The sequence below is a fragment of the Dermacentor andersoni genome, chromosome 7 (assembly GCF_023375885.2).
Source record: "Dermacentor andersoni chromosome 7, qqDerAnde1_hic_scaffold, whole genome shotgun sequence".
Classification (NCBI taxonomy): domain Eukaryota; kingdom Metazoa; phylum Arthropoda; class Arachnida; order Ixodida; family Ixodidae; genus Dermacentor; species Dermacentor andersoni.
This window is the reverse complement of record NC_092820.1, coordinates 86235650-86259956: the sequence shown is the minus strand read 5'-3', so window position 1 is coordinate 86259956 and position 24307 is coordinate 86235650. Positions and strand designations below refer to the sequence as shown.

At 44.6% G+C, this 24307-nt stretch overlaps 1 protein-coding gene across 4 annotated transcripts in view; it reads left to right on the top strand.

The window, feature by feature from the left end:
- The first annotated feature begins 3145 nt into the window (after nt 1–3145).
- The window catches only part of LOC129380103 (sulfotransferase ssu-1-like), a 45540-nt gene continuing 24378 nt past the window's right edge, over nt 3146–24307 (top strand). For 2 of the 4 annotated variants that reach the window (XM_055072720.1, XM_055072718.1), the window contains exon 1: nt 4733–4952. In XM_055072720.1, coding sequence (XP_054928695.1) covers nt 4892–4952 — 61 coding nt within the window. In that variant the 5' untranslated portion in view covers nt 4733–4891. Of the gene's footprint in view, nt 4452–4732; nt 4953–24307 lie in introns of those variants that run through there. The other 2 variants (XM_055072719.2, XM_050181372.3) reach the window with 2 other exon arrangements.

The window sequence follows — 24307 nt, the reverse complement described above, 5'->3', positions numbered from 1 at the left end:
AAGTAATTATCCGCACGTCACTGTAGCTGCTTGCAAGGTGTCGATGTGCCGAGGGGGACGACGATGCTGAGGAGTGCGTATCGCAGCAGTTGTTTGAGATAACTGCTCTGTCATCGGCGATGTATCGGAGCCACAGCGTCGTAAACACGATCAGCGTCCGAGAATCACTCGCTTTTTTAGGCCCAGTGGAATGGGCCTAAAATAAATAATAATATGAACCTGGCAACGTTTAACGCTAGAACGTTATCTAGTGAGGCGAGTCTAGCAGTGCTACTGGAAGAATTAGAGGGCAGTAAATGGGATATAATAGGGCTCAGTGAAGTTAGGAGGCCAAAAGAAGCATATACAGTGATCAGAAGCGGGCACGTCCTGTGCTACCGGGGCTTAGCGGAGAGACGAGAACTAGGAGTCGGATTCCTGATTAATAAGAATATAGCTGGTAACATACAGGAATTCTATAGCATTAACGAGAGGGTGGCATGTCTTGTTCTGAAACTTAATAAGAGGTACAAAATGAAGGTTGTACAGGTCTACGCCCCTACATCCAGTCATGATGACCAGGAAGTCGAAAGCTTCTATGAAGACGTGGAATCGGCGATGGGTAGAGTGAAAACAAAATACACTATACTGATGGGCGATTTCAATACCAAAGTAGGCAAGAAGCAGGCTGGAGACAAGGCAGTGGGGGAATACGGCATAGGCACTAGGAATAGCAGGGGAGAGTTACTAGTAGAGTTTGCGGAACAGAATAATATGCGGATAATGAATACCTTCTTCCGCAAGCGGGATAGCCGAAAGTGGACGTGGAGGAGCCCGAACGGCGAGACTAGAAATGAAATAGACTTCATACTCTGCGCTAACCCTGGCATCATACAAGATGTGGACGTGCTCGGTAAGGTGCGCTGCAGTGACCACAGGATGGTAAGAACTCGAATTAGCCTAGACTTGAGGAGGGAACGGAAGAAACTGGTACATAAGAAGCCGATCAATGAGTTAGCGGTAAGAGGGAAAATAGAGGACTTCCAGATCAAGCTACAGAACAGGTATTCGGCTTTAACTCAGGAAGAGGAAATTAGTGTTGAAGCAATGAACGACAATCTTGTGGGCATCATTAAGGAATGTGCAATAGAAGTCGGCGGTAACTCTGTTAGACAGGATACCAGTAAGCTGTCGCAGGAGACGAAAGATCTGATCAAGAAACGCCAATGTATGAAAGCCTCTAACCCTACAGCCAGAATAGAACTGGCAGAACTTTCGAAGTTAATCAACAAGCGTAAGACAGCTGACACAAGGAAGTATAATATGGATAGAATTGAACAAGCTCTCAGGAACGGAGGAAGCCTAAAAGCAGAGAAGAAGAAACTAGGAATTGGCAAGAATCAGATGTATGCGTTAAGAGACAAAGCCGGCAATATCATTACTAATATGGATGAGATAGTTCAGGTGGCTGAGGAGTTCTATAGAGATTTATACAGTACGAGTGGAACCCACGATGATAATAGCAGAGAGAATAGTCTAGAGGAATTCGAAATCCCACAAGTAACGCCGGAAGAAGTAAGGAAAGCCTTGGGAGCTATGCAAAGGGGGAAGGCAGCTGGGGAGGATCAGGTAACAGCAGATTTGTTGAAGGACGGTGGGCAGATTGTTCTAGAAAAACTGGCCACCCTGTATACACAATGCCTCATGACCTCGAGCGTACCGGAATCTTGGAAGAACGCTAACATAATCCTAATCCATAAGAAAGGGGACGCCAAAGACTTGAAAAATTATAGACCGATCAGCTTACTGTCCGTTGCCTACAAAGTATTTACTAAGGTAATTGCAAATAGAATCAGGAACACCTTAGACTTCCGTCAACCAAAGGACCAGGCAGGATTCCGTAAAGGCTACTCAACAATAGATCATATTCACACTATCAATCAGGTGATAGAGAAATGTGCGGAATATAACCAACCACTATATGTAGCTTTCATTGATTACGAGAAAGCGTTTGATTCAGTCGAAACCTCAGCAGTCATGGAGGCATTGCGGAATCAGGGTGTAGACGAGCCGTACGTAAAAATACTGAAAGATATCTATAGCGGCTCCACAGCCACTGTAGTCCTCCATAAAGAAAGCAACAAAATCCCTATAAAGAAAGGCGTCAGGCAGGGAGATACGATCTCTCCAATGCTATTCACAGCATGTTTACAGGAGGTATTCAGAGACCTGGATTGGGAAGAATTGGGGATAAGAGTAAATGGAGAATACCTTAGTAACTTGCGCTTCGCTGATGATATTGCCTTGCTTAGTAACTCAGGGGACCAACTGCAATGCATGCTCACTGATCTGGAGAGGCAGAGCAGAAGGGTGGGACTAAAAATTAATCTGCAGAAAACTAAAGTAATGTTTAACAGTCTCGGAAGGGAACAGCAGTTTACGATAGGTAGCGAGGCACTGGAAGTGGTAAGGGAATACATCTACTTAGGACAGGTAGTGACTGCTGATCCGGATCATGAGAGTGAAATAATCAGAAGAATAAGAATGGGCTGGGGTGCGTTTGGCAGGCATTCTGAGATCATGAACAGCAGGTTGCCATTATCCCTCAAGAGAAAAGTTTATAACAGCCGTGTCTTACCAGTACTCACGTACGGGGCAGAAACCTGGAGGCTTACGAAAAGGGTTCTACTTAAATTGAGGACGACGCAACGGGCTATGGAAAGAAGAATGATAGGTGTAACATTAAGGGATAAGAAAAGAGCAGATTGGGTGAGGGAACAAACGCGCGTTAATGACATCTTAGTTGAAATCAAGAAAAAGAAATGGGCATGGGCAGGACATGTAATAAGGAGGGAAGATAACCGATGGTCATTAAGGGTTACGGACTGGATTCCGAGGGAAGGGAAGCGTAGCAGGGGGCGACAGAAAGTTAGGTGGGCAGATGAGATTAGGAAGTTTGGAGGGTCAACATGGCCACAATTAGCACATGACCGGGGCAATTGGAGAAGTATGGGAGAGGCCTTTGCCCTGCAGTGGGCGTAACCAGGCTGATGATGATGATGATGGAATGGCATTTCTTCATCACAAGCACTGTGCATTCAACAGTTCTAACATCTTACTCCGTTCCAAGTGTCATTTCATAGCCGCACACAAGAGCCCTCACCTGCCAAAATACGATTGCTGCGGTTTCCTTACGATATCCCTCTGCGATCGCTGCTGGCTCCAGCAGAGGTAATCCGCAAGCACATTGGAGGGCACAACACACTCAAATACTGCGTTCATGCGCTCAGAGGCACCTTCACTGGGCAAGCGATGAATCGTGTCGCTGGGAAGCATGCGCTTCTTCGCAATGCATCGCAGAGGCTTCAGGCACAAAGATAAACTGGTACATTTTCACGGAACTGCGTCACTACGGACCCTAAAATAACGTATATACTGCCATTTTGCAGCGACAGCCGCTGCTCCCGTATCTATGACTAGTTTTTGCTTCTGGTAGTGAAGCGCCTGCAATGAACAGCCGTACCACGACTCAGCGTTTCTATTCCCCTAATAAAGAAAGAGAGGTGATGACTGACTTTGTTGAGAATAGCACTGCAGCGCCCCTAGGCGACTTCTCACCGTATGAACTCCCTCCTGCGTGCGACCCTATTCAATGTATTCGTTTCTAAGCTTTCGCCTCACTGTCGTCACTCGCGGCAAGAAGTGCAAAATTTAATAATTTGCTCGATCTCCGTTTGTCATCAGAAATTTCTAGCATTCAAAAGAAGAAACAGATACTTAAAGAAATAAATATGTCTGTTATTTTACTTGTTGCATTTTAACATATTCGTTTGAGTGAAAGTGTTGGTGCAAGAATGCGATGCATGTACCCTGTTCGCATTCGATAGAAGATAGAAAGATAGTGCCCAAAAGAGGAGGCACGCCCTGGACGCGCCCGGGAAAGCCGTGCCAAGCGGCTCACGACAAGTGTGCAGACAGACAGCGGGACAGTCGCGGTATTGCTTAGTTGCGACAATCCATTGAAAACGATACGTGGCGCTGGCGCGTTTCGTTGTGCAGACTTCTGCCCTTGAAACGCGGACGCAGCGTACTGCGCAGGGTGCGCTCATGTTTTCATACGCGGCTTTTCATATACATATTTTTTTGCCTGTAGCTTTTGCGCGTTCCATGCTATCTTCGTTAGCTGACTGCCGTCAAGCGAACTCGGGGGAAACTCGGATGAACGAGAAACTCGGCGCATCCTGCATGCACCCCTGCTGTGTAATTCCGCCCATTTGAGAGTAATAAAAAGAGGCATCGAAAACCTCTGCCTCGAGTCGTCACACCGGAAGTCGTGTGTGCATGAGGTGCAAGCCAGCTTTCACAACAAGTTGGGCAGGCTGGTTGCAGCTGGGTTTCCTGAGTTGGTCTTCGTCCATGTGGCAGAACCGCTTCAGAAGAAAATAAAAGGTGGTGCCAGCAGGAAGGAATCGGTGAGTAAGGAGTGGCCTTTAGTGGTTCCCCCCATCCACAGGGTATCGCACTGCACGAAAAAAGTGGCTAACCGATAAAACGTACTGGTACTGTTTTAAGCTCCCAAAAAGGTAGCTCAGCTTAGCCGAAGCATCTCTTGCGAAGGCCAAACGGTTGGCTGTCGGGAAAGGCATGCCCAACGTTCAATAAAGTGTGCCACAAACGTCGCTTATGAAATTTCCCTTCCATGTTGAAAAACCTACATTGTACAGACGGGGCGCTGCGTGTATGACCGAATAATGTACTCCCGTTTTCTTTTTGCAACACTGGCACTCCGCGTAAGAGCACCCTTGATTTCATTGCCACCCACAGTCAAGAGATTACTTCCGTTACTTCCCGGCCAGACGAGATTTCGTCAAACTCTTGATTTCAGTGTGTCATTTCGTCTTAGGAATCACCGATGGATCCTTCTGAAAAAAGATGGTCCACCGAGATAAATCAAGAGACACCGTCCAAGACAGGTAAGTTGTTTTGTTCCACATATAGAGTTGCTTTCTGTGTCGAAAAATTTGCCAAATATTCAGGCCGTACTGGCGCTCATTTCCCAAATAGAAAAGCAAGTGGCGAGTTCATTTTTGGTTTTTATTGAAAGGAAAATTTATGAAAGGCAAACAAATGTAAAAGAGATGGCGTCATAAAGCCAGAAATCCACAGCATAGAGTCATATACACCCACCAACATATAAATTTAAACGGCCGAGTTGACACTGAAGAACGTGAACGTTGACATGGCGGCCGCTGCGGCAGAATCAATACAGCGCGTCTCATGCGTCATGCAAACATATTCTGGGCTCGGCTTTCACCGCTGAGGAGTTGCCTTTTCATTCACAGACACGTTCCTTTAATTTATCATTTGAACATTTCAATTAAAAGCTTCAAGAACGAAAGCTTCTCTATGGTCTGCTGGCATGGTCTGTTGGCTTCTGCTGGCTTCATTACCTGTTGGCATCATACGGTTGCGTTTATCGCTTCAATCCGATTAGAAGTTAAGTAATCTCTGCCCACCCAGTAACGAACTTTACGAGCACAAAATATAAGTAACTGTTATTGGTGGTTGTGAACGCGAACCAGCGAGACCAAATGCATATGGCGATTCTGCTGCGCGCTTTTTTCTTTTTTTGAGCTCTAGAGTTTCAAGAGGGTTCTCGCGCTGTGTCCTCAAATTACCTCAACACCAATATCCTCTTTAGTAATGTTAAAATCGTATATGCAATCATCTGACTACCTGTAGTATTTTTGGAGGGTCATACGCAGTTCTGCAGCCTATGCAACTAACAAATGTGCGTTTTAACAACTTTGCTTTAAGTGTATTTTCCACACTTGATTCCTTCAATTAGTAAGGCTGCGCATATTAAGTTTTGATAATATTACAGTGTTTATTGCGGTAATACCACCGCGACATATGTCAGCCTGCATGGTCACTAGCAAACTGAAAAAGCTTGCACAGTTACGTAGCCATAATTATTCATGGGTGGAGCAAACCGCTTGTGACTGCACAGATTTCTATTCTAAGACATCGTGCGTAATTTTTCGAATGCTTCCATAAGTAACTTCACAGACGAGTAATTATCAATAAGTGGTGTTTTACCCCGCGATACGAGGTCGTGTTTCAATCGCATGCATTTAAATTTATCGCATCCTATTGCTGTAAGACTCGCTTTCACGACCTTCTGAATTAAGCTCGATTATTGTGTCTCGCTAAATTTCTTGAATTATCATTGCATTACTATCGTGAGTCACTGTGAGATTGGTTCTGCCATACTTTTTTCTTGTTGTACTTGTTGCAAAGAACTCGCACGCAATTGAAACAAAACTTTCATCGTCAGTAACAAAGCACGTATGTCGCCTGTAGTTTTCAAAGTGCAGGTGACCACAGTTAAAGAGGCCACTGCTCGTCCGTCGTGTGAAATGTGCACCCTTGGTTTCATTTGCACCTCGGTGTGCTTCTCAATATGGGAAACGTAAACTCACCTAGGTTTCAGAAATGCAGCTCCCACCAGCTAGTACGCCACTGTAATCTGTTAGTCGATCGCTTTACGTGGAAGCATGGGGGCGTGGTTGCGCCAACTGCGGTCTATGTCGCACGTGCCAAAATATTTGCCCGCACCCTACGCCGTAATACACCTCGGCCAAGCCAAGACAGGACATCGAAGCCATCACTTTGTGCAAAGCGGTGTAGTACCACCCCGACCGCACGGCGCGTATATACCTCTCCCGCATGCTCTTGCATATTCTGTTTTCGCCGTGAATCGAGGCCAAGGAAAGACCTGGACACATTCTCGTCCTTGTGGTTCGGCAGGTAACGTTACGAGTGTATTCACGAAAGAGCCGCTACAAGCGCTTTCGCAACCCCGGCCTATGAGGAAAAAAAACCCTTGATTGTTCTCTGCTCAGCAGTAAGAAAGCGGTCCTGTCAGTCGTATAGGTCAGGTTCTGCCTTCGGCTGCTGCCGTGAAACGGCGCTCAGGCAACAGAGATCCGAAGAACGTGTGGTCCACAGGGAGGTGAATCTAATGAGAGCAGCATTCCGGGCAAGTTAGTTACGTCCGTGTGTTTTTTGTTGCGCAATTATACTTGAGTCAGGTGATCCTACCTATTGTAGTTTACCTTGGTTATGCACGGCTAGCTTTGTAACCAGGGTTTCCATTTCTGTTACCTGCTTCCTTAAGTAGAAAAGTTATTACCGAGCCTCTGGCGCGCGATGTTTAGTTGTAAAAGTTTGTGCTGTAAACGACAAGAGAATTGTGCTGTGGGGTAAACTTCTGGGGAACTTCAAGATTGCAGTTCATCCGCCATCTCTGAATAATTCAGTAATGCATTCTAGGACACCTTATACGTAAGAACTCGTCTACACAAGAGGAACTGAAGTAAGCTAGATCTTGAGAGGTTTTTCTAACTGGATCTTTAGAAAAATGTCAAAGATCTTCGTGGCTGCGAAATGTTACTACGTCTGATTGATGTCGTACTCCTAACCAGCATTCATGGATGAAAATAATGCCCCGTTTCAAGAAACCACAGGCATCTCGATGAAGTGTTTTGAGCGTATCATTCTTCTATGTGTATATTTACTGCGTTTTTTCTCATAACTTGGACAAACATTAAACAAAGGCCAGTAGGCCTTACATAAATATGATGGACATATTGTTCGTCTTCGTCTTCGATTACTCAGAGTATTTATTAAAGTACGAATAATTTGACGAAGAATAACGTCAAAAATACACTATCCTAATTATACTTTTAGGGCGTAGGTATACTGTTGCACAGTTGTAAAGCCTATTCGGAAACACAAAACGAAGCTCTTTTCCATTAAGTTTTTTTTTTCGTGGGTATTTTCTTCTGGGCTTGGAAGAAGGTCGCGAATAAAAAAGAAAGGTCTGGAAACCAAAGTCGGAGCGAAAGAAGACAAGTTCGACTAAGATGTTATATCTATCTATATGTGCTAAACTGGGGCATAAATAATGATTCAATGTTGCATGTGTGCATATTATTCTTGCATTACTTGCAATATTTTACTTGTTCCATTGCCCGAACTCGCACTTCTTTTTCGTGAGTTCCACTTTTTCACGTTCAGTTGTTTGTTTTTTCTTCGTGCACCTCGCTAGACGCTGTGTTCGTTCACGTTCGCTTTGGTTGGCACGCCTTGCTTTTTCTTTGGCATGACGCCAGGTGTGCCTATACCGGAGATGGTGCAGTACTATGCACAATGTGGTTGACAATGAATTAACTTGACACCAATTACGCCCATACAGTTGTGTCTACTCTGCGACAATGCCTCATATCTTGCCGTGTTATGCCCTACACTTCGATACTTCTTGAGACTCGCTACAAAACTCTAGAGCAAGTTGTTAGACCGGGATACACTCTCGACACATGGGACGGGCGATTAGTGCACAAAAAGGCAGGCACACTCCCTAATTCCACCTACGTGGGCCCGTCTGAAGTCACCGGAGATGGTGAAGTACTATGCACAACGTGGTTGACATTGAATTAACTTGACGCCAATTACGCCCATACAGTTGTGCCTACTCTGCGACAATGCCTCATATCTTGCCGTGTTATGCCCTACACTTCGATACTTCTTGAGACTCGCTACAAAACTCTAGAGCAACTTGTTAGACCGGGATACACTCTCGACACATGGGACGGGCGATTATTGCACAAAAAGGCAGGCACACTCCCTAATTCCACCTACGTGGGCCCGTCTGAAGCCACCAAAGAGGACCTTATCTCAGTATGTGACGTCAGTGCGCGCTTGGAAATCTTGTTTGCAGCACTTTCAGTAGTGTTTCCGAAGAACGAAGCCTGCATGCTCAGGATAGGCTGAACAGTGTGTTTGGGGCGACGTTGAGTGCCAGCTTATCGCCTATAATTGGTGAGCGTAGTGGAATTCGGTCTTTTTTTTTTCTTTCGCGACGGGGACGCGGGGCCATAATTTTTTCAACACTTCATTTAGAACGCTGCAAGCCAGAAGTAAAAAAAGTGCTGTGACGTCAATAAATTCAATATTTTGCGACCTTTCATAAGCATTCTTATTGCTCAAAAAGATAAGAAGCACACAAAAATATAATGGAAACAACCTCATACCGTTTTTCTAATCTCCAAGAAAAGCACTCCTGACTATCAATTATCGAGAACCGCGTAACATTCACGTAGTTTAATAAACAGAACAAAGATTTTCTCTTGTAGCTATAACAAATCCCTATTAGATTGAGATAGCGCCCTACATTCGAGCCGTGGCAGTGGTATTTTTATGGAAGCGAAAACCGACAATGCTCTTATACTTCCCGTTCAGTGTAGGTTTAAGAAGCCCAGTCGGTCAAAAATATTCCGGAAGCCCCCAGTGTGCCATGTCTAATAACTATATCGTGGATTTTGCAACCAAAGCCCCAAATTTTTCTAAAACTTATGTCTTCGTGAAGAGCATTGGATCACTCTCTAATAATATTTTCTAACGTCCCTAACACGCCCGCACAACTATCATCTTCTCATGCATATGAAACATAATACCTTCTCTTTTTCCCCCATTTTCAGGAAATGTTATCTCGTTGACTGACATAGCCTTTTTAATACATCCAGCGTAATTCTACGTGCGTAAAAAAACGGTTATGTCAATCATCTGAGAGCGCCTGCATAAGTAATTTACAGAGTAAGATATTTGCTTGCACATCACCCTGAATGTGCCCCCTACTTCTGCAAAATATAGAAAATTTGACTTCGTGAGAACCGTGGCAATTCACGGAGATCCCCATGCGTGCTTTGCATATAGCGTGAAAATAGTGCAACAGTACGGGCTCAGTGATTGTTTGCAAACTGATAATTAGACCAATTCACTTAACACGATTCAACTATTTTATAAGTGGGAACTTGGTGGGATTTACAGTTCTCTCAGGGCACTCCAGCGGTATAGGTTTTCGAGCACCTGATTAAGCACGTTGTTACAACGCTCTTAACTTAAACAGGCACAAAAATTTTCAAAAGCTCATAAGCCATAGTCTGTTCCTGATTTGATCTCGTCGCAGTGTAGTGATGCAGTGGAATGCCCGAGGCCTGCGTGGTCGCCTAAGTGACTTCCGACAGCGCGTCCAGAAATACCGCTTCCCCGTGATTGGTATATGTGAGCCCAACATGCCTTCTGCTTTCCGCCTTTCTGGATATGTATTGCTGTGGTCTCGAGAAGCTGATGAAACCCGAGATATTCCGTACTACCGCCATGTCCTCCAGCCCCCATAACACGAACCACTACATTTGCTTGACGTTAACGCTTAAAGGACGGGTCTTCTCGATACTCGGCGGCTACATTCCACCCAGAGATCACATTGATTTCTCGTACCTGTCCTCAGCAATCCAGAGTTGCGCAGCTCCCCATAATATTGTGAGCGACTTCAATGCTCATCACCCCCAATGGGGAAGTACAGTAATGAATAACTGAGGCAAAGCCTTGTCCAACTTTATGCACTCAAAGGATGTCATCAATATTAACGATGGCTCTCCTGCGTTTCTGCGTGGCACGTCCTATAGTAGCTGCTTGGACCTGACGTTTGTTTCCCCACGACTACAATCTTCTATTAGCTGGTTCAGTGATGTGGAAACACATGACAGTGATCACGTACCAACGTAAATCTGCGTAAAGTGGTTCGCACCTACCACTTCGTCTCATGTGCGGTGCACAGACTGGCCCACTTTTAAGACATTCGTGGAGAATTCCTGTGCGAATCTCGAGTCACCAACCCAAATAGAAGCCTTGATCACGTCCGCCCTCGGTGAGGTCATGCGGAACATATGTGCACCTACACCGGGGTCTTCTATCGACGTGGAATTCGAGAAGTTGCGCGCAGCCCGACGGCGCGCTGAAAGGAAATATAGAAGGACGAAATCCACGCACGATCTCGCCCTTTGTCGCCGAGCTCAACGACAAATAAAGCGCCATCACGAGAAATTAGGAAGGAAGCGCTGGAGAAAGTTCTGCTCATCACTGGATCCTCGCCAGCCGCTGTCACGTATTTGGCATGTAGTCAGGAGCCTACGTTTTCCCCCACAAGAAAGGTACCCTTTCAGTGCTCTGGCCCTTTACCAACGCCGCAATGATGTAGATGTAGCGGATGACTTCTGCTAAATGGTTGTGGGCATAATTCAACCAGCCTCAATCCAATTCGAAGTTTTTGCGCCACCTTCCTTAAGGGACCACTACGACTTGCTCTTTACGATGCCAGAATTAGAGGCGGCTCCTGCGTCGTGTCGGCATTCATCTGCTCCTGGCCCTGACGGGATCTCGTACTCGTCTCTCTCTCACCTTGGCAGGGCTGGTCGCACTGCGCTGCTCAATTATTACAACGACACATGGGTCTCCGGTATTGTTCAGGTTATCTCAGAATGTTCGACGATAAGAGATGAATGCAATCGGATCCGGGAGACCGTTTCAATGTGCAACAGCTGTAGGAAGGGGAGATGAGTTAAATGCCTGCGTTGGACCATGATTTCCAGAAACTAAGTGCTTTGGGGATGCGTCGAGATGTGGGCACATGAGCACGAAGCGGCAAGCAATGAAAGTACCTGGGAAACAGACATAAAAGAGCAATGACGCGGCGATCTTCCAATAACTGAAAGGAAATCTCTTGTTTTTTTCGGGTAATGCTCGAATGATAGCCGTAGTTGCCAGAGATGAATCTGACTGCTCTATTCTGAACAGCTTCCAACATACGGATTAGATAATCTTTATATGGTGACCATGTAGTTGAAGCGTATTCTAGTTGTGGGCGAACATAAGTAAGATATGCTAATTTTCGTACTTTAGAAGGACCGTTGGGCAAGTTTCTATGCAGGTAGCCGAGGGATTGAGAAGCTGTGGATGAGACAGCTGCTACATGCGTTGTCCAAGATAAGTCCGATGAAAGGTAACCGCTGAGATATTGGTACGATGGGGCAGTCGAAACTATGGTATGATCAATCGAATGGTGAAACACTTAGTGCGCTTTCGACTAAAGGAAATTAACTTCCATTTTGAGGCGTTAATCGTTCAAAATCTCTCATAAATAGCAACAGTTGTGCCTCTTTTATTTCACCGAGAGCACGAGTAAAACTTAGGATAGGCTTAGAATTACGCAGTGAAATAAGGAACACCGTGCATATGGTATTGATTCCCAACACTGCTAAGTAGGCCTGTTTTTTCCCCACATCACACCATACATGACCCCCATTTTCATTGAGTGCGAATTCGGCCTGTTGTAGAGATCGCTTGAGACGCTGGGACACATGGTGAAAAAGGGATCGCGTAACGTTTCTCGGCCACTTTCCTCACTAATAATTAGAAAAACCCATAGCTCCCTGCCGTTCTAGAAAATATGCTCCTACATCACCCATAAAATTTTCTTTCCTCATTATGCATATGTAAACTTTGTGACGAGTTGATATGGTTCGTGATATCTGCTGAGCTTGATAATTGGTTTGTAAAATGCGTGCGCAATGCTCTGAAACGCTCGAATAAGTAAATTTTGTACAAAGCCTGTGGTTCACCTACAAATACTTAGGATGTATCGCCCGCAACAATTCCATTTCAGCCGAATGTAATGTGCATATTTTAGTGCACCGGTAATACTGGGGGAACCAACTAGTGCGTTGTATCAGACCTGACAGTTAGGAAAAATTTCATTGTTCAATAAATATTTCCCACAGCTCACAGTTACCCTAGGCGTTTTAAACTGTCGGTACGCTTCACCAGTAAAAGTGCCGCCTTCTTTAAAATAAATTTAGAACTACAGCAAGTACTGATTTTCCTACGGCAGTCTTGAAGCATTGTAGGGGTTTCACAAAAATTCTCTCAACTGGGAAAAAACCCTAAATAACTCACGCAGTTCCAAAGTTTCAGCGCTACCCAGCCCTGTGTTGGCGCCCAATTCTCCTGTTTTAAATCTTTGCTTGGTGAAATAATTGTTGCCTTAGGACGCCTTGAAAACTCGCCCATAACGTTTTCGAGAACTCCTAGTTTCACTGAATCCTTTGTACCATATTTTAACCGCAAAGTGAAGTGCATATCCTTCAAGCCACAAAAATAACGAAAGGCATTTCATAAAAAACGAGTATATAAACAAGTCTTGAGCATAGAATTTCCTGCATCCTACGCAATTTAAATTTGCAAGCATTAGTGCCGTAATGCTTGCTCCCTTAGTGTACTTAACACAAAAACAAAGGAAATGTTAGAGAAAAATAGAAGCGGAAGGTGCTCTAGGTAGACTCTTCTCACCCCATGTTCTAATATCACGAGCATAGAGGCGAAGAAAATGTCCTCATCCTTACACATCAACAAATGGAGGAGCACAGCATTGGCGGTCGCGTTTAGGTGACTCCAGACAAATACACGCCCACCCCCAAACTACATTAACAAAATCACAGGGGGCAAGGAAAGCGACCTATGTAGGCTCTGTCCACGAACAGGGACACTCACACACATAGTGTGGGAATGCACCGCGCTCCCGTTCTCTCATCCCCCTGTCAGCAGCGATACTGACTGAACAGCCTGGTTGAGTTCCGGGGACGTCTACCAACAACTTGAACTGGTGGACTGGGCGGACAAGGCAAAGCAGGCCCGGGGCCTTACTTGAGCCCGATCCCTCATCCACCTCCCCCTTTCCCCTTCCCGCTTTCAATAATGTTTACCACCACCACCATGTGAGACGAGCACGCGCATACAGTGTAAAAAGATGAAGCTCTTTAACAGAAGATATTAAACGCTTGCCCTTTATACAAGGTGGGCATCGTCTACAAAGAAATGACAAATGACTGGACATAGAAAACTCAAGAACCAGTATGGGTAAAATCCTGATATTGTCGAAATGTTGTAGACACTTTCGCAGGAGATTGCTAAAATGCGTGAAAGTTGCAGTTTTGTCCGAAAGCAAGTTGTGGGCGATTAGCGAAACCAGTTTACACTAGAGCATAGATAGCACACTAAGCAACGCATCACTGAACAAGCGGAGCAAATGAAGCCGAGAGCTTGTGTGAACAAGGAACACGCGAAAAAAAGAAGACAAACATTTCACCTAGAGGACTGTGATGCTTTTTTAATTCCCATACGTAAAGAGTCTTAGTATCGTTGCCAGTTCTTTTTAATTGCGCAAAAGTTCATTCGAGTCAATGTTCTTTATATCGTACCTTTGATGGTTCAATCTTTATGTTTGTAATACATTTCTTAGCATTGCAAGTGTTCACAGTCTTTTACTGGCTACGTACATTTTCTTTCTGCTTTCTTTGTGTGTGCCAGCAAAACAAGAGCCTCGGCCACTTTGTTTGCGATTGTCAAAAAATAAAAAAAGTTTTAATGCTAGGCCAGAGCCCCCCTGATCAGTAGCGGAAAAGCAAATTATTTGTTTTAGCCAAAATATTGAAGTAGCCACTTTATATCGAGGCGGTGAAGCTAAGCCCTTCCACTTCGTCAAACAAAAATTCTGTTTCAGGTTTTAATGCTTGAACTCAGCCTATTCGTTAAGGTATGCTACTTGTCCAAGCTACATGCAATAAATTAAACAAAATATGGAAGCCTTTAATGCGTACTAAAAAAGTTACATATCGTTAGCAGGAACCTGAAGAAGGGTTTCATACGTTTTCAGTTTTTAATTAGTATTGGAATAATTACGAACTTCCGAAACAATATAATACAAACACCACGCCAAGACATGGTGTTAGAGTGACTTCGAAAACTTCAATGTAATTTGGTTCCGGCGAGCTACATATCGTGCAGGTCTTATTCCTACATGTTCTGTGTGTAACATGGTATATTGTTACATTCGGGCTCTTTCTAACACGTGGAAAAACGATCCGGGCAAAATATAGTGTATCACAAACAAATTAAGCTTATGTTTTCGATGTAACTCTAATACATAATGTGTATTTACATATATGTGCCGTAAATATAGCAATGAAAACAATACTTAGTAACTCGTCACTAAGTATTCATTAGGAATATGGAAAAAAACAAGACGGACCGTCTTGTTTGACTGCTAAATAAATGTGGTTGACTTCATCGGAAAAGAAAGCTGCCGTTTTTCATTTTTATCTTTTTGTTTTAATAAATGTGGGACACCGTGAAGACAGTAAACAGAGCGACAGCATACCAACGACAGAAAGGCACGAAGGAGGCAAGTGCTCAAGCTTCCAACTAAAGCTTATTTTCTTTTGACAAACACACATACATACTCTTGCGCGATCGCAATCGCAAGTGCCGAACCATACTTGGCAAAAAACAGAACGTCTCGTTTATCTACGTAGCCTAACACAGCGTACCAATTCGCGCGCATATCATTCAAAAAAGTTTCGTTTTAGATAAGGTGACGAGAAGTTTTGGCACAATTGGATTTATTTATAGCCGTTATTTTTTAATTATCAACCTGGTGCTATTACTTGCGCACTTTGCAATTGCTGAGTTTTTTGTTTTTTTTTGCAACCAGATGAGCACAGTCACGATGGCTACAATGTAAAGGAAGCACTCCCCCTCTGCCTTTCTACACCTTTAGATTCTACTCCTGTAGACTTAGAATAGGGTATATGTTTCACGTATTTTAGGTGACAGGAAATGAGGATGGCGTATGCCACAACCCTCACTGTGCAATCAACAAACCTTTTTTAGGATTAGTATTACATGCATACGATTCATTATTACCAGCGCTTCATTCATGGAAACAAAGCTCAGTAATTGCTAAGCACACATGCGATAGCACCAAGTTGGTAAATGAAGCCAGGGATGTTGCTCAAGGCGACTGAATCAGCAAACCTTCTGTCGCCCTATCCGAAAAAGCAACTTATCTGCCTGGAATGTGCAAGAGGTGGTATGCTGTGTTGATCTGCGTAGGGATTAGAGATGTTCTTTTTGGTTGGCCAATCATGGTTCAGTAGTTGCGGTTGTGATTACGTCAGCGCAAATATATATATATATGTGTGTGTGTTTCATGAAAACAATGTTTAGTTAGAAGTGTTAGCGACTTGTCTGGGAGGTTCCTTTCCGTCCTTTGTCAGCTGTCGCACGGTGCGCATCATGGATTATCAACTAGGCCGGTCTGACACCTTGATTTAAAATCCAATAACCGATTATGAAGAAAGAAAATAAAACTATTCGTTTCCATTCCAATACAACAGTGACAGTTGTTTTGAGAAATGCTCTGGAGATGTTGAAGTACTCGAGGGTAATGATGCTCGATGTTTTACACAAAGTAACAATAAAATAAACAGAAGCACAGATGTCAAAGTTCTTTCGCTCTAATATGGGCTTCTAAAGGGATCAGACTACCTTTCAAACACACATTCATGCTATCGTGCTCTTGTCGTACTGCCAGAAACGAGGTGTCTCTCGAGAACTATGCGCCGCAAGAGCAATCTGTCGCCGATGTAGGTCATCCGTGATATGACCGTTTCTCTAGAAGTAAAAGACGATGCCAAGTGAAAGATTGCGTTAGGTGTTCGTGTGACATTCGATATATGGACATAGCAATATTTTTTTGGAGCCTGCTTGATAAGCTCCGACTACATTTGGGGCGTTCCACTTACGCACTGTTTCTTCAAGCTACACGCTCGAAGGACAGCATTTTGAATCTACATTGTTTGTTGCTGTGTTCATAGCCACGACCTTGCTTGCGTATTTTTTCGGCTTGTATTGAGAAAGACGTTCCTTCGCTAGAAATTTGTTATCAAGAATTCAAGAAGACAAACGCGGTGATGAACATGCTATTAGTGAAGGTGAGCGGTGAATGGCTACAGGAATTGGGAACAGCAAAACATTCTCAATTGCGTCCCAGCACATATGTTTCAAAGCCTTCATTTGAACTTCATACCATTCCTCAACATTAATACTACGCTGGCCAAAACTTTATTACGTGACCGCAAGCTGACGTATACAAAAAGGTGCAATTGTCATAATAAGCAGCTTGATTTAAAATTGTGCCCTTCGAGCGTTTGGCTCGCAAGAACATTGAAGTGCCGAAAAACACGCTAGATATGGTATGATATAGATATTAGTCCATAGGTATAGATATGAGTCCATATTCAATGCGCTGAAGAACGTGAAGAGCGGCAATTTTTCATTCGTACTCGATTCCGAATACTTTTGTACGCTGGCAATAATACTAGCGGAAGGAGTTACGCACGCCTAAGCAAGTGTTCGGGGGAACTTGCTTTACACATTATTTGTCTGCTCAACGGTTAAATAGAATTCTGAAGCAGGCACACAGATTTGCGAAATTACGTAACCGTCCAATTGGTCTAATATTTCGGGGATGATCTCGCCGTAAAGTGGAGAACGGGCACGCATATGATCTACTCAACAATAGATCATATTCACACTATCAATCAGGTGATAGAGAAATGTTCGGAATATAGCCAACCATTATATATAGCTTTCATTGATTATGAGAAAGCCTTTGATTCAGTCGAAACCTCAGCAGTCATGGAGGCATTGCGGAATCAGGGTGTAGACGAGCCGTACCTAAAAATACTGAAAGATATCTATAGCGGCTCCACAGCCACTGTAGTCCTCCATAAAGAAAGCAACAAAATCCCTATAAAGAAAAGGCGTCAGGCAGGGAGATACGATCTCTCCAATGCTATTCACAGCATGTTTACAGGAGGTATTCAGAGACCTGGATTGGGAAGAATTAGGGATAAGAGTAAATGGAGAATACCTTAGTAACTTGCGCTTCGCTGATGATATTGCCTTGCTTAGTAACTCAGGGGACCAACTGCAATGCATGCTCACAGACCTGGAGAGGCAGAGCAGAAGGGTGGGACTAAAAATTAATCTGCAGAAAACTAAAGTAATGTTTAACAGCCTCGGAAGGGAACAGCAGTTTACGATAGGTAGCGAGGCACTGGAAGTGGTAAGGGAATACATCTACTTAGGACAGGTAGTGACTGCTGATCCGGATCATGAGAGTGAAATAATAAGAAGAATAACAATGGGCTGGGGTGCGTTTGGCAGGCATTCTGAGATCATGAACAGCAGGTTGCCATTATCCCTCAAGAGAAAAGTTTATAACAGCTGTGTCTTACCAGTACTCACGTACGAGGCAGAAACCTGGAGCCCTAAGAAAAGGGTTCTACTTAAATTGAAGACGACGCAACGTGCTATGGAAAGAAGAATGATAGGTGTAACATTAAGGGATAAGAAAAGAGCAGATTGGGTGAGGGAACAAACGCGGGTTAATGACATCTTAGTTGAAATCAAGAAAAAGAAATGGGCATGGGCAGGACATGTAATGAGGAGGGAAGATAACCGATGGTCATTAAGGGTTACGGACTGGATTCCGAGGGAAGGGAAGCGTAGCAGGGGGCGACAGAAAGTTAGGTGGGCAGATGAGATGATGAAGTTTGGAGGGTCAGCATGACCACAATTAGTACATGACCGGGGCAGTTGGAGAAGTATGGCAGAGGCCTTTGCCCTGCAGTGGGCGTAACCAGGCTGATGATGATGATGATGATGATGATGGGCACGCAAGGCGCTTGCAGGATATAAAAGAGAAGCAGTTTTAACTGGTATAACTAACTATGCCTCGGCTTCGAGTTCCGCCAGTGACTGTCACCGACTTGACGTACATCTGTCGCCTACACTTGCGATAGTGCAAACAAAGACACTCTGTCCACAAAGCTCGTCACATTGCGGCCGTACCAGGGAAAGACGAACTCCAAATACTTTCGCGAGAGCAGCGCAAGAGAAAACATAATGCCGCTGTCGCATTCCCGTCAGTAGTCCAACCAGGGGTTGGGCCATTTATACCTCAAGGGCTATCGTTGGCGGCTGTCGTGAAACGGAGTTCAGGCAAGCTATACCGCAAGATTGTGTGCCTCAGAGGTAGGTGGATCAACCCACTGCTGTTTGATTCCGATCTAGGCTGTTGTTTCAGCAGAAGAACTATTTAGTAACCATAAATGTAATAACAAATTTTGGAAGACGCTTAAGCTGCCCTTTAAGAGTGTAACGCCGACAGCATTCAATGATCCCCGAGTTGTTCTCATGCTTGCCGGCAACTGCAGCTTATGTGACCATAATGTTTACTGGGCAACGTTGGCGGCGAACACTATGCACGAAGGAGAGCTTTGTGGATTTTTTTTTTTTGATGGTGTGCAAGAAACCGAGGGACCGCGCCGCACGTACAAAGACAGACCTCGAACAGAAGCTGAAAAACGCTATCGCTTAAAAAGGGGTTTGCGTCTGAGTTTCCGCGTAAGAGCATTATGTTTTCGCATATATTCAAATTACAATCCGACGTTATCATGTCTCCAGCTTGTCTGTAAGTTGTACTTTACAATTTGCCTGACGTATTTTACTTCGAGAAATTCAATTCAGTAACATTTTTGAGCCACAACAAGAGACTGCTTGGTTAGGTATGCATCCTGCAGAACGCGTATTCCCGAAGCGACGGTCGACGCTGAACGCGGTATGCTGGATGCCGGATTTTCTACGACACGGGGCCCTTAACGCTATCGCGTTACACAAGTACTGACACAAACACTGAACCTAAGAGGCGATTCCAGCCAATCGTTATGTTGGTCATATTATTGGTGAAGGCGATCTTCTATTACTTGGACAGTACCTTAACATCCGCCTTAGGTTGCACCAATGTGCGATCAGGAATGCAGCAGGTTCGAATCAGGCCGCGCATTGTAGAAATCGCTTACGCAAACCTTAGTTTGAACAAACCAAAAGTTTGTATAAAAATATCAATCAAATCAACCGCCATATTGTGGAAGCCTACTTAATGCACGTAAACTCAGGCGCATGCGTAAACCTGACTTCTATCGTTCTGCAGAATAAAGAGACTGAGTTTCTGAATGGCAACATAGGATAACACCATTTCATCCTTGTAAACGTCACTGTAGACGTGTTTGCATTTTGTCTATATTTTAGTCACTTGTATGAAAAAAGTAAACTAGTTAGTCTGAGCTGGTATCGTGTACTTCTTTTTGTCTTTCGTCCGGGTCGCGCTGCCGAGCCCTAGGAACATGTTCAATCACTAACTCGCTGAGCTTGCCGTGCTAATTCCAATAGCAAACAGAACTTGCCAACTAAAAGCTCTGTAAAGTCACAGACCTTTCCCTTGGTAAGCGTTCTTTGCCATCGGCCGGTCACCATGCAGAATTGTTCCCATAGAAAGAATTGCGACTCTCTGTGTATGTGATTCATTGTCACCAGCGCTCAATTCCTGAAAAAAAAGGAATTGCTGGCCCTTCCGTAAACGTTAGTAGATGAAAGCATAAAAGTCCAACATGCAAAGCAGATTGGTTGAAGATGATAACAGCCACCGTCTTAAAATGGGCGTAGTGCGTGTGCGCAGCGGCCCACCACACCGCCCCAGGCCATACTGTGCACCAGTTCATATGGACGCTGCCCAGCTAGAAGAAAAAAAATCGCCTGAATGAGGCGCCTACGCAGCGTGGCGCCATCTCCCGAGGCGGCGTAAAGCCCGCGCCGCAAAACTCACGGACCGCTGGTCTTCAAAAGGGCACAGGAAACCCCGTCTCAGCGACACGCTTATAGTATGGTATAGTATAGTACAGCGCCAAGCGAATTTTATATTGCCTTGTATCTCGCTTTTAAACGTCGCTACTGGAAATGGCAAAGTAATGTTCAGCCTGCTAGAAGTTACAACCTGAGTGACATTGTTAACAACTATTAGGGAGAACTCGGAAGCAGCATTCTTGTAAATTATTTCGGCTATAAGAAGCGTATGTAATGCGGTACTGCACAAAGGGTTGTGGGCCTGAGACCACATTTCCTTAATTTCTTAAGTTTTTTTTCTGGTTGCCTGGATGATCTCGGTTGAGTGGCGCGATGGACTCATTTAATTGCCTGGATGATGGCTCTGGCGATTGGATAAAGGTCACTTGAAGGTCGCAGACAACTGGAGCTAAAAGCATTTCATGCTTAAAATTCAGTGATTACTAAGATCACACGCGATAGCACCAGGATTATAATTGATGCCGCGGACGTTGCTCAAGACGACTGAGTCAGCAAAGGTACTGTCGCCCTATCCAAAAAAGGAACTTTTCTACCGGGCAAATGCACGAGGTGGTACGCAGTGTTAATCTGCGTAGGCATTATCAATATTCTTTTTCTTTTGCTAAGCATGCTTCGGCAGTGGCAATTATGGTAAGGCGATCGTGAAAATAAAATTTAGTTGTTCAGCTAGTTGTCTGGGTCGTGCCTTTCCCACCTTCGTCTGCTGGCGCACTGTGCACATGAAGGATTATTACCAACTAGGCCGGTCTGACACCTTGCTTTTAAATCCCACAGCCGATGACAAAGACAGAAAATAAAATGGCTCGTTTACATTTCTATGCGACTGTGAACGTTGTGTTGAGCAAAGCCTGGATATGTGGAGTACACGTGAAGTTTGATGCTCGAAGTTTAAAAAAAGGGCTGAAGCATGGATGTCGTAGTTCTCTTGCAGATATATATATATATATATATATATATATATATATATATATATATATATATATATCGTCACGTGGTGGTGACGTTGAAACAACACAATAGGAATACTGTGAAAGACAAAGGTAACATTTATTCGGCGAACATCTGCCCACAAAAACAGGCTACACTTATCGCACAACGATAGCGGCGAGCACGGTCGGCGTTCGTCGAAAATCTAATCAACGGGTCAAGTGCGTCGGCTTTTAAACCTCAGTCGTCGAATGTTCCAGACTAATCGCTGGGACACGCGTGTCTTCCATAAAGTTCTACGCTATTCGCGCCCCGCATACATGCAATCAGATTACACAAGGTTCGGTGACAGACAGCAGTTGGAACCATCCTATGCATGCAGGCGCGTTCTGCGCTGCGTGATAACATTTGTTAAGCGGTATATATATATATATATATGAACAATGGGTGAACATGTTTAGAGTTCACCGAATAATAGAAATCGCTCGTGGCAGATAGCATAATATTCGTCATTGCGCTAGACCGTTCAAAAAGGGGGTTATTACATGGAGCATAAATCGACGCACACTGTTCATATTACCAGATATTCACTCACTAACTTCTAATTTATTTCTGTATGGAACATGTTGCAGTTTATGAACTGTAGCCGGTGAGTTTGCAAGGTGTATCCACTTGGAATCAATTTGCCGGATGACACCAGTTGCTAGATATTTTTTGCCAAAGTATGCTGCGAAATACAAATTCGTTCCAGTTAATTTTGTGCTTCAATGGATAAAAGAGCGCTTTGCGATAAAGGAGGTGGGACAAACGTGCATTTATACGGCAAATGTGATTATTCACATCTAAAAACCCGTGTCATGCGCAAAGTTCAATCCAAATAGACATCCATTGAACTCCCTCGATTTAATTCTCTACTCGCAATATGTGCCGTATACGTACTTAAAAATTGCTAGTGTATTTTGGACGTTTATTTGAATATTCGTTTTGATTTCTCGAAACTGATGTCGGCTTCATTGGAATATTCAAGGTAAGGACTACAATTATGCCATCTGCCACAAACAATTAAAAATATCCTAAATCGTAAAAATAATCCCCTGTAGATATCCTGAGTAGCAAGGGCAGTCGCAAGGCCTTCGATCATTGCATATGAATTCAGACTGATGAGTCCGGTAATCGAGCAGCCCGAGCAGCAGCAGCGGAGAAGCTCTCCTGAAATTCTCCCATTGTGACACGCTGTTTGTTCATTGATTTGAGCCCATAAAGATCTGTGTACCGGCGTACATGCATACGTACGTACGTACGTCCCCGCGGGGGCGCCTGAGTAAGCAGGCGTTAGATGTGTTACGACACCACGTACCTGACCATATGAAAGTTGGACCCTGCAACGTGTAACTTTGGGTGCTTTAGCTGTGTTCTGGGAAAAGGGGATTCTGGGGGTTGAGCCGATGCTGAGCGCTTGGACCATTAAGGCCCCTCAGAAGAGGCAGCACGCCCCTTTAGCGTCGGGTTGACGTAGACGGCACCCCCGGATTGTCCCACCTGAAGGACATCGGTAGTTGCCTTTTCCTTTTTCTCTGCCCCTCTAATCTTCGTATTTCTCGCTTTCCACCTCTCCTGTCTTCTGTTTACTCGGTGTACTCCCAATCTTTCAGGTAGCAAGGGTTTACTTTGTGTGGGTTAGCCTTCCTTGGTTATAGCAGTTTTGGTTATAGTGGATGAGTACAGAGCTGGGGGGGGGGACATTGGCAGACCTTGTTTAAACACAATCCTGTCACGTGTCCTTGTTCAGCAGCATGATGGGCGAGTGGCGCCGTTGCTGAAAACTCTATATAATTAACGGCTAGTTCTTTCTCCTGCCTCCCTGATCGCCCCCAGAAAAGAGCGCGCACCCAAGATGTTTTTAAAATTTTCGGCAACAGATTACGAAACTTCTACGATTCCATGTCATTCATTCTGCCAAACCGTAAACGACTGAGATTGATTTCCCCTTTCCTCGTGCCGAAATGTCTCACCGAAGCGCTTGGTGCAGCCTAGAAAGCATCGGAAATTGCTAGTGGAGAGCTTCTTCTGGAACTCCGCGATGCGAAACAGAGTGCAAGGCTTCCTAATCTAGTAACATTTGGGGAAATTCCAGTGAAAATAACCCCTCACCGAACTATGAACTACAGCCGTGGTGTTTTCTTTTATGATGACCTAATGAAGCTGAGAGAAGCTGAACTGCTGGAAGGCTGGAGCGAGCAGAATGGGATCAATGTTAAGCGAATTATGCTTAGGCTTGATGGCAAGGCGATCAAAAGAAAGCATCTGATGCTTACTTTTGGCTCACGCATGCTGCCTAAGACAATCGAGGCTGGCTACGTAAAGCTACATGTATGACCCTGTGTCCCAAACCTTTTTCGATGTTTCAAATGCCAGCATTTTCGCCACAGTTCCCAGAACTGCTGAGGTCGACAGATGTGTAGTGCTGCATGTAGTGCTAAATGTAGTGCCGCTGATCATGCGTGTGAAACTTGCGAAAGTGCTTAACACTGCGGGAACGGTGATGGCGAGCATGCCGCATACGCGGGGTCGTGCCCGTCATGGAAAAAAATAAATAGTGACTATCAAAGAAAAAGAGAATATCTCATTTAAGGAGGCAGGCAGGTGGGTGTCATACCTGCCGCATAGCAGCTTTGCCGATGCGAGGCGCCAGGAGGAAGTGACACAACGGCTTCCGGCGACTGTACGGCCAACACGCAGTGAGCTGCAATTACGCCATCCGCCCCCATGGCGGCTGCTGCTAGCCCTACTGCGCCGCCGAAGCAGAAGGGTGAGGGGGAAATAGAGAAAGTATGGGGACTATAAAGATATACCAACTTACAGCTCACCTGCACGCATGCGAGAGAAGCCGCATCAG